Source organism: Pleurodeles waltl, chromosome 4_2, assembly GCF_031143425.1.
Source record: "Pleurodeles waltl isolate 20211129_DDA chromosome 4_2, aPleWal1.hap1.20221129, whole genome shotgun sequence".
In the NCBI taxonomy this organism is placed as follows: Eukaryota; Metazoa; Chordata; class Amphibia; order Caudata; family Salamandridae; genus Pleurodeles; species Pleurodeles waltl.
This window is the reverse complement of record NC_090443.1, coordinates 709,181,741-709,200,100: the sequence shown is the minus strand read 5'-3', so window position 1 is coordinate 709,200,100 and position 18,360 is coordinate 709,181,741. Positions and strand designations below refer to the sequence as shown.

Below are 18,360 nucleotides of genomic sequence, written 5' to 3'. Positions count from 1 at the left end.
CATGCCATCTGATTGCAACTGAAGTGCCCACAGACTGAGCTAAAAAGTCCACCGTACCAGGACCTGACTTAATGACATGTCGAATCACATTCTGGCCATCTTTAAAGACTTCCCGGAAGTGGTCTCGCAGAGTCTCTGGAACACAAAAAACAACCATCCATGTTATTCCAAACAAGACACGGACATACTGTGCCAAGGCAGCATTCAGTTATTTCAAGACCATGCTGTGGATGCTAAAGCCCTTCTTCTTACTTCAGGCTTCCAACTGTGTGGATTCCCAATCTGTTGGGGTAGTGGGGAGCATTCCCTTTCCTTTCGATTGCGCAAAGAGAACATGATGCCTGAATGACAAGGCTCTATGGTGACAGCGGAGCAGAGAGAAAAGTGGAATCACCCGAAGCAGGGAAGAAGCGCCTGTCCACTAGTCGATTGGCTGCTGCGGCAGAGGATGGCTTCTTCCAACATGCCAGAATAGGGTTAAACAGGGCCTCCTTAAAAGGCAATAGTAGTTCGCAGGCTGACTTAGCAGGGAGAAGAACCTCCTTTACCACATTTGTTTTGACATCAATAAATAGAAGTTAAAGACCGAGAACGTCTGTTGCTTTTTGATGACAAAACTAAGTGAGAGAACTTCCAGGGTACAGTTTTAATTTGTCATAACAACTGCATGAAGCCAGAGGTTTTAATCTCTGCGAGTCCATTAAGCCTGAAATCTAAAAGATTGATATGAACTATCAACAGGTTGAGAAAATGAGTACCACTGAATGATGTAACAATAAGTATGTGTTAATTGCGCTTTGGGAACAAATCTCGGGAGCGAATGTATGATTTACCAATACCAATTGTATTTTTTATGTTTACCCAACTTCCCACTGTGTAAGGTGGTTAGTGATGTGGATTCAGTCAGATATACGAAGGTGCATAGGACATAACTAACTCATCCTTTACTTTATCACCCCTTCTGATAAAGGGCTGATTCTGTCCCAGCCTCTAAGCCCTTTCAGAAGTATTCAAAAATATAACTGGCGGTGGCAAGTTCCAAAGATGATACAGTGACACATGACTAAATCTGAACCAGCCCTGGAAGGCTTTTAGAGGGAAATCTTATTTTTCAGTCCCTGAGCCACCCCTAATGGCTTTTATTCGGGTATGAAACAGACAATTCCTCCGTGTGAATTACTGCTCTTTAGTGCTGTTTGCTTTCACAGATGATCCTAATAGGTGACAACAGTGCTGTCAACAGAGTAGAAGGTTAACTGTTTGTCTCCATTACCTTGTGAAAATGTTTTTCCCCTAGATCACGTCACCAGCTGCTAATAGTAGCATTTAGTTTTCAATCGTCGTTACTGAGTTCCAGTTGAGAAGAATCACCTTAAGGCAGGCATACCCAGATATGAACTCCTGACATCCATTTTCAAACTCTAGCATTTAGTCAATCGAGTTTGGCTAAAGAGGATGACATAATGGCAGCAGAGCAGGAAAAAAACTACCTCACAGCAAAAGTCTAGGGTGGCTTCCCCCTGCACCTCAGGACCTCACCTAGTCGAGTTCCAGAGGACGCTGAAAACCTAGCTCTTTGACTGAGACTCTGGAAGTGCCTGGATACCCTCAGGTAAAAAAACAAGACACACTCTACAAGTCGACTGATTGAGTGATTGACCATTGCCACCTCCTAGGGGATAGTTACTGAAAAACCAGATCATAAGGAATGACTTACTCTATCATTTAAGATAATCACTGGCATGGAAGAACAAGTCACTTTCCTTCGGTAACGCTCTATCTGGTAGACACTCTGACCGAGATTCCTCAACTTTAGAATATTCCCTAGGAGCCAGAGTGGATCTGGAGGTTTTCATAGCAATTCTCCTGGATGCCGCTAGGTGGCTCTGCGTTGGTCTTTTTTTCTGTCCCTAAAGTGACATAGAATATAAGTGTCACCCTGCAGACTGACAGTTATTTCTTACTGGACTCCTTCCATACCATTGGATGTGCGGCACAAACAAAGTCAGTAGCAGTACGCAGATCTCCAATTTGGGACCTTTTTAGATGGTAAATAAAGAACAGATAGGTGGGAAGGCAGTGAGGAACCTGAAATTAGATAGAGTCTCCATCAGAAAGAGTGTTTCCTGAAGGCACTTATTCTGATGGATACTTCTAATCAGAGATTCATCACCTTTAGAATAGATACCAAAGTAGTGCCTCGCAAGATGGAGGTTCTGTGGCGTGGGCTCAGACCCAAAGGTCCTGCAACACCAAACAGGTAAAATGCCCTTCCCGGTGAACCTGGTCGATAAAGCAGTAGTGCACTATAAATGTGTGCACTGCCACCCATATGACAGCCTGGCAGATGTCAAGACCAGGCACTCCACATGCCAGACAAAGTGACCGCAAACTTAACTGAAGGAATGAGCATTCGCTGCTTTGAGGCCAGTGTGTTGTAGATTTTTATGAAAAGTACTATCAACCTCCACCTTACTTTTATTATTCCCAAGAGCCCCACAAAGGGTTGATTGTCCAGCTGACTGTCTTTGGTACGACTAATGTAAAAGCTCCAGGCTCTCTTGAGGTTTAATCGAAGGAGTCTCTCCTCCACTTTTGAGGGGTGAAACGGGACAAAGAAAGTTGGGAAGTTGATGGACAAGGCATTACAACTTTAAGGCAAAGAGGTTTCCCTGGTCTTAAACACCATTTTGCTTGAGAAAAAGGAAGTGTAGGGTGGCTGCACAGATAGAGCCTTGGGCTCATTCACGCAACAAGCTGGAGTGACTGCAATGAGGAAGATGTAGACACAAAGAGTAGCAGTGCATTGGCTCAAATAGGGTACACATTAGGAACAAATTTGGATCCCACTGTGACAGTGCATGGAGTCCAACCAACCAGACCTCAGTGCCAGTGTTCTTTCCTTAAAACAAGGGGCTGTCTAATTGTAGCACAACTGGTAAAGGACGTTAGCACCCCTGTATCCTAGTAAATGGTACTCCTGATTCCTAGGACTTGGGTACTAAAGAGGGGCCCTAAGGACTGCAGCATATCCTATGCTACCCTAAGGGACCCATACACAAACCCCCCACACAGACTACCGTTGCAGGCCATGTGACATGGTGCTAGTCACACACCCCTAAGATAGGCTACCTGAAGGGAACATGAATATTAGGATTTTGCAATCTTGGTTGTGTTAAATTTAGGAACTTTGGGATAGGGTGATGTCCACTCCTCACAGTGAGTGGTCATCTAAGGGGGAGGTGACCCCAGGGGTAAGCAGCCTACTACCGTTCACAGCCCTATAGTGACTATTTAGGGGGCCCTTTGGCACCGGGTAATTCAGATTTGTCTGCCTGAAGAAGAAAGAAGGACAAAGAAGAGCCTACAACATGAGAACTGAGCAGCAGCAACTGAACAGGTGCCAACCATGCCAGGCTGCCTGCTGTCCCAGACAGCTGCACAGACCTGGATTGAAACGAGAGCCTCTACCAGTGCAACCCCACCAGAGAAAGCCTCACTGCACACAAGCCCCCATGCCCTCCCCCCCGGCCCGAGTTGCCATGAACAGACAGTGCCCTGGGGTACAGAGGCCCTCAAGAACTAAGCCCCATCCTGGGTTTAGTCGTATTGGCCACTCCAGTATCTGCCTGCAGCCTCTGTTGGCAGAAAAGCAGCAGCGTTGAGAGCCGCTTGAACACTTGGTTTTGGCGCTTGAAAGCACCACTGCACCCATGCCCCACAGCTTGAGAAGTGTAACAACAGTGCCCTTGGGGTTCTGAGACCCTGCCACAGCTGAGCCACCCTTTGGGTTTGGCCGGACCGGCTCCCCAGTCCACGCCTGCAGCCTGTTTTCAAAAGCTACCACAAACTGCAAGTGTCTCCCACAGAGTGACCCTACCGTAAAAATCACGATTGCAGCTGAGCCCGAGTTCCAGTGGTGTCCCTATGTGCCCGTGCATCAGAAGGACTAAGCAACCCCCCCATGGGTTTGCTCAGATTGGGCCCTCAGTCCCTGCTTGCAGCCCCTTTGTCACAAGACTGTTTTCCACTGAAATCAACGAGGCACCAAATGCTGAAAGGCACCTCTGCACCCGGACGCCACTAAGACAACTGAGCTGACCTGCTGGTGCTGCCTTGGACTTTGCCCCTTACTTACCTTAACTACAGAAGGTTGGTCCTGCAAGTCACTGCTACGTACTTGTATGGAGTAAATGTGTCATTTCCCATAGGATAACATCACCGCATTAGAGTCAGTACAAGTGTATTTTCTAATTTCCAACTTAAAAAGTACTAACCCTATTACGAAGTTCTTGGTGTCAAAAAATGTGTTGTTTTCCTAAATTGGTCTTGAGTTTCTTTTTGAGTGTGTCCCCCATTTTTTTGATACTGTGTTCAACAAATGCTTAACACTGTCCTGTGATAAGCCCAACTGCTCTCCCACACTACCACAAAAGAGCTTCTGGGATTAAAATTTTAGCCTCTATCAACCAATAAGGGTCATCTGTACTATCTGCATGGTGTGCTGCTACAGCCGCTACACCACATAGATAGCCAGCTTCCTACATCTCATGCATCCTGCTTGTCCACTCTGTTTGGTGGCATATGCGGGCTCTACAGTGGGATCATAAGCCTCAATGGGACAAGCTCCAAGAAAACATGTTAGATGTCTTCCAGGTTTTTTTTATGGGGTCACACAGTAGAGATGGCAAGGGTTCTACCTCCAGCATGGGCAAAGTCGTAAATGGCTCAAATGAAGAAGGAACAAGTGTGGGTCTTTGAGCCAGAGCAGAAGCCAGCCTTGGAAACAGTGTGGAGCCACAGGAGAGTTTGAGGGGCTTTTATAGTGCTGAGGGTAGACTCACTGGTTGTTCACCCAAACGAGGCCTCTGTGGATCCTTGAGACACGAAAGTGCACCTGAGGGACCTGGAAAAATGCCAAACATGCATAGCATGGCCTCCTTAAAGCCCTTGACATGCTGCGTTGCCGTCAATGGCCTGGTAAATTTGGGGCGCAGAGGGACCAGTTTTGGAATTGACTCCTTTATTGGGGCTCTGGAGTGGGATCAATGAGAAACTTTATGTCCTCACGACTTCTCTTTGGAACTAGAGGGGCGAGATGTGGTTAAGTTTTGCTTCAACTTCTTATGCTTTCTCTTCTGTTTTGACTTACAGAACAACTTCGACCACGAAGACAACTTGTCACGGAAATGGGTTAATGCCTTCGACTTGAAGTAGTAGCAAAACATGTGCGAGATCAGAGACTTATTTTGATGCTCGGCAATGTTCATCTTTGCTTCACAGTCCCAGATGGCCTCTGGGTCCATGAGGGCACGTTTTGAAGTCACAACCCGAGCCTAAGCACCTGAGGCAGATCTCATGGAGATCTATCACTGATATCTGTTTCCGACAGTCATGGCACAGTTTATCTTTGGTGTGGACATTGTTTCCTTGCACACTGCAAAAAATGAATTTAAAAGGGTTCATCAACCAAAGAAAAAAGGAAGTAAAGCTCCAGAGCTGTGTTCAAAGGCATGTAAAGATAGGACCTGACCCTGGTGTGCAAGGGTGGGGCTTCTATAAGGCTCTTCTCTGTCATTTCACAGTTAAGGTGCTCCATAATGAAGCCCATGCAGAGCTGAACACCACCTAGTAATGCATGGGAGCGCCTCTTTGAAAACTTCTGGATCAAGTCTGGTCAATGGGGAATATTCTAAAGCTGAGCCATATGTGATACAAAGTATCCATCAGAATATTTGAGCCGTAACTAGAGTACTGGGGATGAATCTTTTGCTAATGTGTACACAAGGACCATTCACTTATCAGATCATTTCCTTATGCCTTCAAACATCATGACGTTTTTGTTCTTTCTTACACTGTAGAATAGCATTTAGCTGTAGCTACATCCCTAATAGCATTTTTAATATGACTAAACAGTCTAAGGCACTTGTCTGCCTGAAGGCACTCTCATATTTAAGAAAATAAAAAGAACAGTGTATTATTTCTCTTTGAATTGGCATGTCAAGCTGACTTCACAATGAGTCTCAATACTGTTAAATTGTGCGGATGATGTGTGGGGCCCCCTTTAAAGAAGGGTTTAACATTTGCAAACCTGAATCAGAATGTGTGATGCTCCTTTCTAATAATTTCTTATTCATTTATTCAATCACATTTTAATACAACTCTACAACGGTCAGACTGGCTGGTGCAATAATTACTGGTACACTTCAAGCGCAATGTAATGATAAATGTTTAGGACACAAAATTCTTAAAGCAGCATATACCACATCATGAAATTAAAAAGCCAACATATAAAATGTGCCCCATTATGTAGTTATCGGGGAACATTAAAAAAAAATGCGTTTTTTTTTTTAAAGTCTTTACAATGCATTTATGAGCAAAGTGACAGGATGTTGAAAAAAGATAAACATTAAAATTTGCTAAGTATGTGTCTCTCATTTGATATCTTATCAAATGCCAAACCATGGGACTTTATCGTTTCATACAATATCAAAAGCATAAAAAATAATAGTTACCTGGAGCAGCGTTAAAAAGAGGCTATTCTTTTCTAAAATTAATATTTACCTTCTTTGCAAAGACCAAAGTCAGCTATCTTCACAAAACCTTCTGTGTCCAGCAACAGGTTATCCAATTTCAAATCTCTACACCAATACAAATAAATGGAATACAGTTTAATAAAATAATTGAAAGCGATTTCACCAAATTTCCTCTTAATTCTCATAAAGGTTTAAAAAAAGGAATACAACACATTTTAACTTTATTTTTCAATTGCAGCATTCATAGTTACTCTTGCTTTATTCAAAATACTTGCTGGGAACCACCTCTTACCTTGTAGCAAAAACAGCAATCAACCGAATGTACCTCCATTTTATTACATATGGCACAGGGTCACTGTTATGCGATTTCAGATTGATTTGTTTTACATTACCATTGTATGAACTCAATACATAACAGCTGATGTGTAAACATTTCTTAGAAACAATATATTTATGTGCTAAGTACAAACATGTTTAGGACTCAATAAAAATTATTTAAAAGCAACAAAACAACACAATCAAAATTGGAAAATTCCAGAAAACGGTGGGTTAGGTAGGTGAGTTCAGCAGAACTGTTCATACTTAGCTTTACGCTGCTGACTGCAATCCAAGTTAGCTTCTTTGCCACCATTGTAATTTAACTAATTGGGTTGCTAACCCTTTAACTGCAGGCCATTGGATCGCTTTAGTAGCTTGATATTTGTGCCTTTCACCAGTCACTGGTAAACAGGAATGTTCAAAGGACAAAATGGCAAAGACTCACAGACCTCTGCATTACCTTTTTGCATTCTACTCCTTCCATTAAGTGAATCTTTAAAAGTGAAGCCATTACGGTCTTCAAGATCCACTGAACATGTGCAGCCACACTGGGTTTAGAAGGATCAGCCATGTGTTTCAAGCAGCAGTTAGTCAGATGAAAGGAAGGGATCAGATAATGGAAGCCTGAATGAACCAATCCAGGAGAAGAAATGCAATCCAAACCAAGATGAGTAAAAAGGTCTACTCTCTCTTCATGAGTACAGTAATGAAAGTAGCAACACTTGTCAGTCTTTATCACTCAAGAAGAAAACTGCCACAGTGAAAAAGGGGCAACTGCCCATCTTCTTAATACAGGACAGAGGGTGGGGAAGTATGATTGGATCAGAAGTACGTTCTACACCAGATAGGCAAAACATTTAGTTGACCAACGAAGAATCCAACGTGTGACCTGCAGGTTACGAGGAAATTTCATATGAATATTGCCCTTGCTATCTTATCAGCTAAGCACCAACCAAGTCCAAGATGTACTTCATTTCCAATATAAGGTACTAATATTGAGTTAGAAAAGAATCCAGTAAAACAACTTGAAACTCTACAATAAAAACAGATTTCAGAGGAATGGTGCTATGTGAGTTAATATCTCTGCAAACTGGTGGTGAGATCATGATCTGATATATCCATAATGTCACATGCTGTGTGAACTAGTTAAACAACAAAAAAAAATTGTCAGACTGGACTCTAAATAAAATATTGAAGCTGAAGCTATCTATTTCAGGTTGATGCTGGATGTATAATAAAGAAAAAGGTTCACACAAGCATATGTTGGTCAACTGACCACACAAACAATATGGGAGGACACTTTACAAAGAAGAAGTTCAACTAGGGGGCCGGCATTCCTGAAACACAATTAATTGTATTAACCCAGAAGAGACAAACGGTCAAACTAGAAAGCAAACTAGCAATCTCTCAGATCCAGCCACTGGTGACTACGCTGGTAACGCTGGTAACAGTTACTATAGATGGTAATGGAACTGAGGTTGAGTTCCAGTAAATGTGAGGAAACTGCACAGAAATAATAGCTGTCAACAGGTGAGTGAGATTGGTTTACTGCATAATGCATGCAATGAACCTTACACTATCATACGTAGTGGGTGTAACTGTAAGATGCAAGAATGTTTGTCAAAAATAACATTATAAAAATAGAAGTAATCATGGAAACTACTTACCGGTAAACAATCTTGTGCTCATGTAAATACTGTAGTCCAAGAACTACACATGCAGCATAAAACCTGTATACATGCAAAGAGAAAACACCATTTAGTTCATGCAATGAAACACAATTTCTCCATTACATACAATCAAATCCACATCCAAATACAGGACAGAGTTCTCAGGAACTGAAGTTATGTAAATAAATGTTTGTATATACTTTCCACTGTAACGTATAAGGTTTTTTTGGGTTGTAATTTTGCATCGATTAACTGGTCAAATTTGCAAATCGATGTAAACTGTAAAAGTAAAGATCTACAAAGTGACCTAAATTCATATTGGGAAATACCTCAGATAATAGAGCAGGCAGAAGCATAAAGGGATCCACATTTAGCCATTTCTTTATATGTAATAGGAATACACATTGATTTTGATTTAGATTACTCTGGTAGGAAAGACAGGATGGCAATCTGATTCTGGCTGTGTCAGTGTGCTGATATTTGATGAGTCAGCTGCAATTGGCACTGTCGATCACATCATTCTGCAGGGTCAACAGACAGTCTGAAAACCTTAGTGGATGTTTACAATTAGTTCACCCATTATGGGCTTGGATATTGGGGTCCTCACCAACAACCTGCCTTATTCCATAACCACTTGAATTTATCTGCTGGGTATTTGGCAAGCCTAATCCATCCCAATGCTATTGATCTCTACTGGTTTGCTAATGGCACTGGGCTATTACAATTTCATATAAGGAAAGTGAGAAAGACTTTCTCTTTTCTCAATGAAAATAGGAAGCGACTTGCAGTTGCTGTCATTTTTGCCTGGCGATGGAACTACAAAAAATAGATTTATGTTGGTGTGCTTGACTATTTTTTATTGTATCATGATTCTTCAAACTCAATCAGCCAGATTAGTAATGAGGGGAGGATTCGGGGTAATCGTTTTTTCAGGCTTGCCCTCTTCTTGTTGTCCCACTTTGGTTTTCAATTAAACTGCTAATTTCTTTTAAGATACTTTTGCACTATCTATCTGCCTTTGTATTGGCATAATCTCCAACCTCAAAAAGAACAGAGATACCTGCAAATACAGCACTGTCTATGCCGAAATCTCGGGCCGACCCTTGGAATCTCCCACCCTCGCCAATGGTGTCCTATCTTATGATCTGGGGCCGCTTCAAGTGTGTGATGTTGGGGCTCTACAGAGTCCTTACTAGCCATCTTTTTCAAAACCCCTTCTCAACAGCCTTTGCACTTAATGGCTCTCCCGACTTCATTTGGAAATGGAGGAGGAGGACTGGACGGACCTAGTGGAGACCCTGGGATAAGGGCTTACGGGAAGCGTGACTGAAATTCTGCCTGTTTAGGATGCTACACGACTGGCACGGGATGCCAGTAAAGCTTCACAGGGTACTCCTGCCACACCGAAATGCTGGTGCTGCACAGCTACTAGCTGTGACATCGTACACGTCCTTTGTGAATGCCCCCGGTTCAATCCCTCTGGAAGGAGGTCGGGAACACACTGGGGATTTTTTCCTCCTTCAGATGCCTTTATTCCCCTCTCTCATTCTCCTCCATGACTTCTGGGGCTCCCCCGATTTATGCAGACCACACAGCTGCCTCCTACACACAGCTCTTGAGACTGTCAAGATTTGTATTCATCGTCACTGGAGATGTTCTACCACTACGATTCCAGAGGAATGGACTGTGGCAATGATACAGACAGCTGTCCATGAATGTGTCATTTATACCTTGCATGGTCAATTGGCATTATTTGCGCAGGCCTGGGAACCCTTAGCTTACGAAATGTCTGTCAACCCTGTTTCACACCTGCTGGAGAAAGTAGCTGCAACCCTGACTCGTCCTCCTCCTGCCCCCCCCCCCCCCCCTCCCCCTCCCCCCTTCACTTTTTCCCTTTTCTCACTCTCTGGTTTCCCCTTCCTCTTCACCTCCACCCTATTTCCACCCATCTCCCCCTTTCAGACCCACCCAGCCAACATCAGACTTGCTCTTCTTTCATACCTATCCTGCTCGTCTCGCCTCTCCATGCGCCCCTCTACATCCCAGGTATCGCCACCGAATGGACAGCCCACCCCACTGCCATTCTTCTCCACCCATCCTGACAACCCCCCCCTCCATACTGGTATGCCCCCGCCCCCTAATCCCTGCTCGCCTTACCCAAAGCCCTACCCAACATATATATTAGGGACTCCTATATTGCCTTGGCTCTATCAATTCTTGGAACTTTATTCCCAATGTAAGTGCCCTCTTTGTGCTGTTATACTCCTACATCTGTTGACATTTTATAATGATGGGTGCATTGTTTATTGCCTCCTCTCCTTTTTTCCCTTCCCCCCCAAACCCATCCCCCTTCTGCCCCCTCCTCTCCTCCCTTCTCCAGCTCCTGTTTGTTCTGGTCATTTTGCCTACCTCTGTACTGCATTGTACTTGCATTCTGAAGTTCTGTTTATTCAATACAGAATTGCAACACAAAAAAACAGAAATCAACAAGTGAAACCACTTACACAGCTCTTGGTTCTGGAAATACATCAGTGTGAATATGCATCATGAGGTCTCCGCCAGCAGCATATTCCATTACGAAGCAAACATGATCTTTGGTTTGGAAGCAGGCAAACAGGTTCACCAAAAAGGGGTGCCGGACACTATTCACAGTTTCAAATATTCGCTTCTCGCACATAAGGCTAAGAACAAAAAATATTTTTATTGTAATTCTGATTCAGAAACTAAATTTCATAGAGACTAAACAGACAACAATACCAAAGTTATACCCTTAATTTTGTTTAATAATGAACGTCATTATCTGAGGCAAGTATGCTGACATACGTGGGCAATTGTAAAAATACTTTTTTGTAGTTGAATAAATTGTGCTAATGTGATAAACAATGTGTCAAGTGATTTTGGATGTTACATGGGGAATTCAATTATGTTTAGTAAGACAATTTTATGCATCAGGAATCTGAACTTACATTTCTCTTCAATCTATTTTTGAAGTGTGTAGACTTCCATAATAATCGTCCCATTTCCAGAATTCCAATTCACAGATGCGACTAGAACAGATGTCCAAGCCTCAGAACTAATGTCAAGTGTAAATATTTGGTCTTTCCTCTACACAAGAGCCATGAAGAGGATCCCTCGAAAACAGACTAGCCATAACACTGTGTAAAAGTTATACTTCTGGATTTTTCTCTTCATAATGACATTTAAGATAACCCTACTCTGATCTTTCATCTATCAGTCTGCCACATTTAGAAAGTGTAGGCCATGGTGGAAAATTACACCTACAGCCCTCTTGACCCCTTCCCTGTTAAAACGGGTCACAAACCTGGAGATCGAAATACATGACCAACTCTAATCAGATGCTCAAATAAAGTGCAAAGAGACAAATACCTGCTCTTTTCAATTAAGAAACTTTATAACAAAATGGTGCACTGTCCTCAATTAACTCGGATTAGAGAAGGTGCTGTCTGCAATAGACAGATATGAAATACCTACTCATTTGAAACGGTTGGTTACCTGTATTTTTTTGGAACCCTCCACAATATTTGGATGATGCAGAAAGAGATTAAATTGGAATAACGGTGTGCTAGAGTTACGTTAATCAGCTATTGCATGCCCTACTGATGAGGGAAGCAATATTGAACCCGTACAGGATATTATTGGATACTGCTAGCATACTATGTTTTGACTTCTAAAATAAATGTTTAGTGTTCTTGGGGAGAGATGTCACTGATGAGCAATGGATCAGGATGAGTGTGCAGGAACCACAAATACAAGGTGACAAATTAAAATCCTTCATCAGACATAGCTTTCATCAGCTAAACCGCATGCAGAGTATCTGGCATTAACTCAGGTCCTGCCTTACATACTATGCAGTAGAAGCAGAATACCTTCATATGTCTTGGTCTTACCATGTGTTATGCCCATGTTGGCTGAATATACGTGAAGATATCAATAAAGCCACTGACGGCGGCTGACAGTTTAGAAGTGTGCTTGTTCCCCACCACACTGATAAAGGGAAATATGACAAAGTTTAGAAAGGTGGCTCTGCTATTAGTTAGCACAGGACAGGGATGGAAAGCTTACAAGCCCCAACACTGTCCATCTGGAGATCAGATGCTATTATATGGGTATCGGCGTATGACATTTCCTTCTGCTTGACGTTAGCTAAGAAAACTCAGCATTTAAACATGGGAGAGAAAGTATTAGATAGCTCTACTCAGAAGTCTGATGACATGATCCCCTAGAAGCTACTATTTACATTTCAAATGAAAAGTGGAAAAATGTGCGCAAGAGGCCACAGCAGGCTTTGGGATGGGGTTCCAAACTGTATTCCCCACAATGGCTGCTGGTTTGCTTGGACTGGTTATGACTCCAATTGGTGAGTGGGTTGATGATGCATATACCATACCCTGCTTGGGTTGATGATGCATATACCATACCCTGCTTACCTAATGGGAACGGTTCACTTTCTTTTTTTTTTTCTTTTTAACTTTTTTGTAACTTTTTTTTTACCACTTTGCAGTTTCTGTCTCACTGCCTCAGATGATAATCTGATGACGGAGACTACTCTTCAATTTACTATGCATGTCTAAATACCGCATTTCCTTTGCACTGATTTATTGTTAAGTTACTGGATACAAGATTGGCCAAGACTTTACTGAACACTTAATACGTTTAAAAAATAAAAACAGGCTAATGCTTTGCCTTCAGAAGGTGGTTGTGTTTTTCTTTAACAAATCAAGTTTCGTTTTCTGTAATCTCAATGCCTAATATTTAGGCGGAACTCTCACCTCCACAGCAGGCTCAAGCTTTAAGGAGGGCCGAACCAATAAAGCCAGACTGTACACAGTAACACAAAAGCTACCAGCTCTGGACTGACTACCTAGGAGGACAATAGTACATTTTGAAGTGTTCTTCCCTGCACACAAGTCCTTTTTCTGGACAATGTCCACCTTTAATCAAAATCAGTTTTGGGCCCTGTGTACCTAGTAGAACAAATGGTGGGGAGAGCAATCTCCACTAAATAAAACACTGCTCCTTGCATTGTATCTCGAGTGGCTCTTGAGGGGTTTATCAATTGGACTAACATTGATGTTGGAAACTGACTAGTAGCCTCAGATCACTTAGAATAGAGACAGACAGTAGTCTAAACATCTCAACACCTTCTGGAGGTGGTTGGCTTTGATCAAACCATCATATAAACATATATGAATATTTATGTTTTCCTTAAATGTAACTCCCATGAACTTTGAGAATAATCTTGGAGCTGATTTTCGACCAAAGCAGAAGACATTCTACTGATAATATGACTTTCCTACAGGAAACCTCAGATACATCCTGAAGTCCAATTGTATTGCATTTGGAATGTAAAAGTATCTATCTTGCAAGTCTACTGCACACATCTAGTCTGCCAACTTTAGTTGAGGTAGAATCTGATGGAAACTCTTAACAAAATCTGCCTTTGGTCTTCCTTTGTGTCTTTCTTTTGAAAAAGAGCATTTTTGAATGAGGAATATATTACTTACTCTGTAAGCAACTGTTTGTGGCAAGTAGTGCTGTAGTTTCACGTGCCCGGCATACTCCTGCCACCTAGTGCTGGGTCCAGAGTTGTGCAAGTAGTTTTTTCTCCGAAAAAGTATTTCAAGTCAAGAGGTCAAGCGGGTCCTCCTCTCTCTGATATTGCACAAGGGCATGGACTCCATTGCTAGATTGATTTCCTGCTGGCGGGGGAAAAAGGAGTGTAAAGCATGTGCGAGTAATGGTATTTTACCATGATAAATGTATATGCATAATGGCTAGAGGAGTCTGGGAAGGGCGCATGTGAATATACAGCACTACATGCCACGAACAGATGCTTACAAGGTAAGTAACATATTCCGTTCAATGACCTGTGTGGCTGTAGATAAACATGCTCTGCATAGACTGTAGAGCAGTCCCTCCATAGAAGCGGCGACTAGCCTGTGGGATTTGCAGTGGTTTGAAAAAAGGGTACGAAGCGCTGCCAGTCTTACTCTAGCTTGTTGGCGTAGTGGAGTATCCACACAGTAATGTTTGGAGAAGGTGTGTGGTGTGGACCATGGAGCTGCCTTGCAAATGTCACTCATGGGAACGTTAACTAGAAAGGCCATAATTGCCCCATTTTTGCGAGTGGAGTGTGCCTTGGGAGAAATAGGTAAAGGTCTTTTGGCCTTAACTGACCAAGTTTGAATACATTTGAATATCCATTTGGCTATGCCTGATTTGGATAATATTGGCTTGCCTTTATAAGGTGGTGAAAAGGCAACAGAGTTGTTTAGTTTTTCTGAAAAAAAGGTTTTGTTCTATTTATGTAACTTTGTCTCTATGTACTTGGAAGAAGGGTTCTTCTAAGGTTAAAGCCTGGAGCTCACTAACACACCTGAGTGAGGTAACGGCAACTTAGAATGCCACTTACTACGAAAGAAATTAAAGGGGGCATGAGTGTAGGGACCAGTTAATCTGGTGAGAACAATGTTAAGGTTCCAGAAAGGTGCTGAGGAACCCTTGGTGGAATAATTCTTTTGAGTCCCTCCAAGAAGGCTTAGATGGCTGGAATTTTGAAAAGTGAGAGAGGATGCCTATTCTGAGGTAGGCAGCCATTGCAGAATTGTAACCGTATGGAAGTATACACTAAATTTGCCTTTTGAAAGAGAAGCAGGCAGCAGACAATGTCTTGTACCATGGCTTTTAGAGAATCAATGTGCTTGGCTTGGCAGTAGCAAACAAAGTGCTTCCATTGCTGCATTATAGGCTCTAGTGGTGGGTCTGCATGCTTCCTTGAGAATATCCATACATTCTGGTGGTACGTCAAGGGAGCCAAACTCAATGACCTTAGAAGCCAAATTGCTAGGTTGAGAGTTTTCGGGTCTGGGTGACTGATTTGTCCTTGATTTTGAGTGAGAAAGTCTGGCCTGATGGGAATCTTCTTGTGTGGAATTACAGAGAAGCCTAGGAGTGTTGTGAACTAAGGCTGATATGCCCATGTGGCGGCAATAGGATCATTGTAAGAGAAGTTTGCCTGAGCTTCCGTACCAGGAAGGGAAGAAAAGGGAGAGGAGGATAAGTGTAGGCAAGTATCTCTGACCAACTCAACTATCGTGCGTGACCTTGGGTAGTAGATGTGGGTACCTGGAGGTGAAGTTTGGTGACCTGGGGTTTTCAGGTGTGGCCAAAAGGTTGATCTCATGGAACCCCCACTTTTGGAAGTGTGGTAAGAGGACGTGTGTGTGTGTGTGTGGGGGGGGGGAGCTTTTGCATTTGTGGAATGGAATTGCTGCTGTATCCTGCTGAGCAGGTTTGCAAAGTTGTGGTCTGTTCCCCGAAGGTATTCTGCCAACAGGTGAATGTTGTGATGAAGAGCCTGGTTCCAGATGGTCTGAGAGAGGTGTAATAGTTGTGAAGACTGTGCCCCACCCCCCAGTTTTTTGTAGGTAATACATTTCTGTCATGTTGTCCTTCCAGACTAGGATGACTTTGTGAGATAGGTGAGGAAGAAAAGCTTTAAATGCTAGGTAGACCGCTTGAAGCTCTAAGCAGTGGATGTGGAGAGATTGATGCCTGGCATCTCAAAGTCACTGTACTGTTAGATCTTGTAGGTGAGCACCCCAACCCGTTTGTGACGGTCTGTGGTAAGAGTGATGTGGGGAATAGGGTCCAGAAAGAGAGCCCCTCCAAAAGGTTGTTGGTGTTTCACCATTGTAGAGAATGATAAGTGTGGTGGTCTATCAACACTAGATTCTGCTACTGACCCTGTAACCACTGAGGAGACAGACATTGATGTAGGGGACACAAGTGTAACCGTGCTTGGGGAACTACGGCAATGCAGTACGCCATCATTCCTAGCAGACGGATAACTGTTCTCATTGTGAGTGTCTGGTTTGTTTGGAATTGGGGTAATGTTGCCTGAAAAGTTTGAATCCGAGCGGGATTGGGGTAGGCTAATTCTAACTGTGTGCCTTGGATGGCACCCACGTAAGGTGGAACCTGTAGAGGTTGGAGGTGAAACTTGGGGATGTTGATAGTAAACCGTAGGCCGTAAAGCAGACCCATTGTGATCTGAGTGTGTTGGCATTGTTGATGTGTGCTGGCTTTGATAAGCCAATCATCTAGATAATGAGAATACATGAACATTTTGATTTCACAGATGTGCTGCGACCATCGGCAGGCATTTTGTGAACACTCGAGGTGTGGTGGTCACCCCAAATGGAAGAACTTTGAACCAACAGTGTTTGCCTGCTATCACAATTTAAAGTATTTGCGGTGAGCAGGGTGCATTGGTATGTGGAAGTAAGCGTCCTTTTGGACTAATATTGCCATAAAGTCACCCTGTTGAAGAAGCGGAATGACATCCTGGGAGGTGACCATATGGAAGTGTACTAATAGGATGTACTTGTTTAGAGGCCTGAGATCTAAGATTGGTCTTAGAAACCCATCATTTTTGGGGGATTAAGAAGTACTGGGAGTATATCCCTCAGCCCTGCTGGTGAAGTGGAATGGGTTCTATGGCCCCTTTGAGAAGTGCTTGGACTGTCTGCTTGAGTAGTGTTTGATGTTCCTGGAATAACCTGTGAGTGCAAGGTGGAATGTTGGGAGGTGTGGTAATGAACTCCAGACAATAGACATGCTGTATAATGGCTGACACCCATTTGTCTGTTGTGATGGTATGTCAGACTGGTAGGAAGAATCGAAGTCTGCAACGGCAGGTGTTGTGTGATCAAGGGGGGCCGGGTTAGTCATTGTTTTGCTAAAGGTGTTGCTCCATGAGCGAAGGCACCCTTACCTTGACCTTTGTTATTGCTGCTTCTTAACGAGCCTCTGTAATAACCCTTTGTGTAAGAGGTCTGGAGATGTTTATGTTGGGAAGTGGATGCCTCTGAGGAGATGAACTTGTATGTACCTCTGTAGGATGGACAACAAAAAGTTTTCCTGGGAGTGGCAGTTTGTAATTTTCCTATAGCTCTGGCTGTGTCGTAGCTTTTTTCTTCTTTTCCAAGGTACAATCTATCTGGGGGCCAAAGAGAGGTTCCTTTTCAAATGACATGTTGCGAAGAGCCTGTTCAAAACCAGAACATCTTAACCAATCTAAGAACAACACTAGTGTTTATACCAAGGCTACTGTACACGCAGCACCAGAGGCACACCGAATAGAAGTGTTGGTCTGCCCCTCTGTAACAATTTGTTGGCCCCTTTTCCCGTGTTCTTCAGGGACTTGAGGGGGGGGGGGGGGGGGAATGCTTCCCTATTTCATCATAATAGGCTCTGTCATAATGTGCCACGAGGGCCTGAGAATTGGCAATACACCAATGGTTGGAAGCCTGCACGGCAACCCTCTTTCCTCCAGCATTTAGGCACTTGCTTTCCTTTTCTGGGGGTGGGGTATCCCCTGTAGCCTGAGAATTGGCCCTTTTGTAAGCAGTAGTGGGTACAATGGAGCCTGGTGGTACTTGACTTCGAATAAACAAAGGGTCTGGTGGTGCTGCCTTATATTTTTTTATCTACCCAAGGGGTGATGATCCTGCCCTAACAGGGTCCTTAAAGATGTTGTCTGCATTTCTCATTGACAGGTATTGTGTCTCTCTATGGGTAGAAGGTAACATGTTGAATAGGGAGGATTATGTTACCCTGTAAGCATCTGTTCGTGGAATTGTTGAGTAGCCATTTTAGTTATAGCTCCATGCACGTTGTTTTAACATACTAGGCCGCTGTGCACTTTAACCTAGATATATTTTATTCAGCTTCGCTTTATTATTATTACAATAACCATTTTTAAGGTCTTGTTTTATTTTCATCTAACTGTTTTTGCCTAAGCCAGCACTCTG

General features: G+C 43.0%; 1 protein-coding gene across 2 annotated transcripts in view; it reads right to left on the bottom strand.

Annotated features, from left to right (window-relative positions):
* Positions 1-18,360, bottom strand: part of PKN2 (protein kinase N2) — a 527,949-nt gene that overhangs the window by 94,811 nt on the left and 414,778 nt on the right. For both annotated transcript variants that reach the window (XM_069232308.1, XM_069232307.1), the window contains exons 16-18: positions 11,029-11,205; positions 8,522-8,584; positions 6,565-6,641 (exon numbers count right to left, since the gene is read on the bottom strand). In XM_069232308.1, coding sequence (XP_069088409.1) covers positions 6,565-6,641; positions 8,522-8,584; positions 11,029-11,205 — 317 coding nt within the window. The remainder of the gene's footprint in view (positions 1-6,564; positions 6,642-8,521; positions 8,585-11,028; positions 11,206-18,360) is intronic.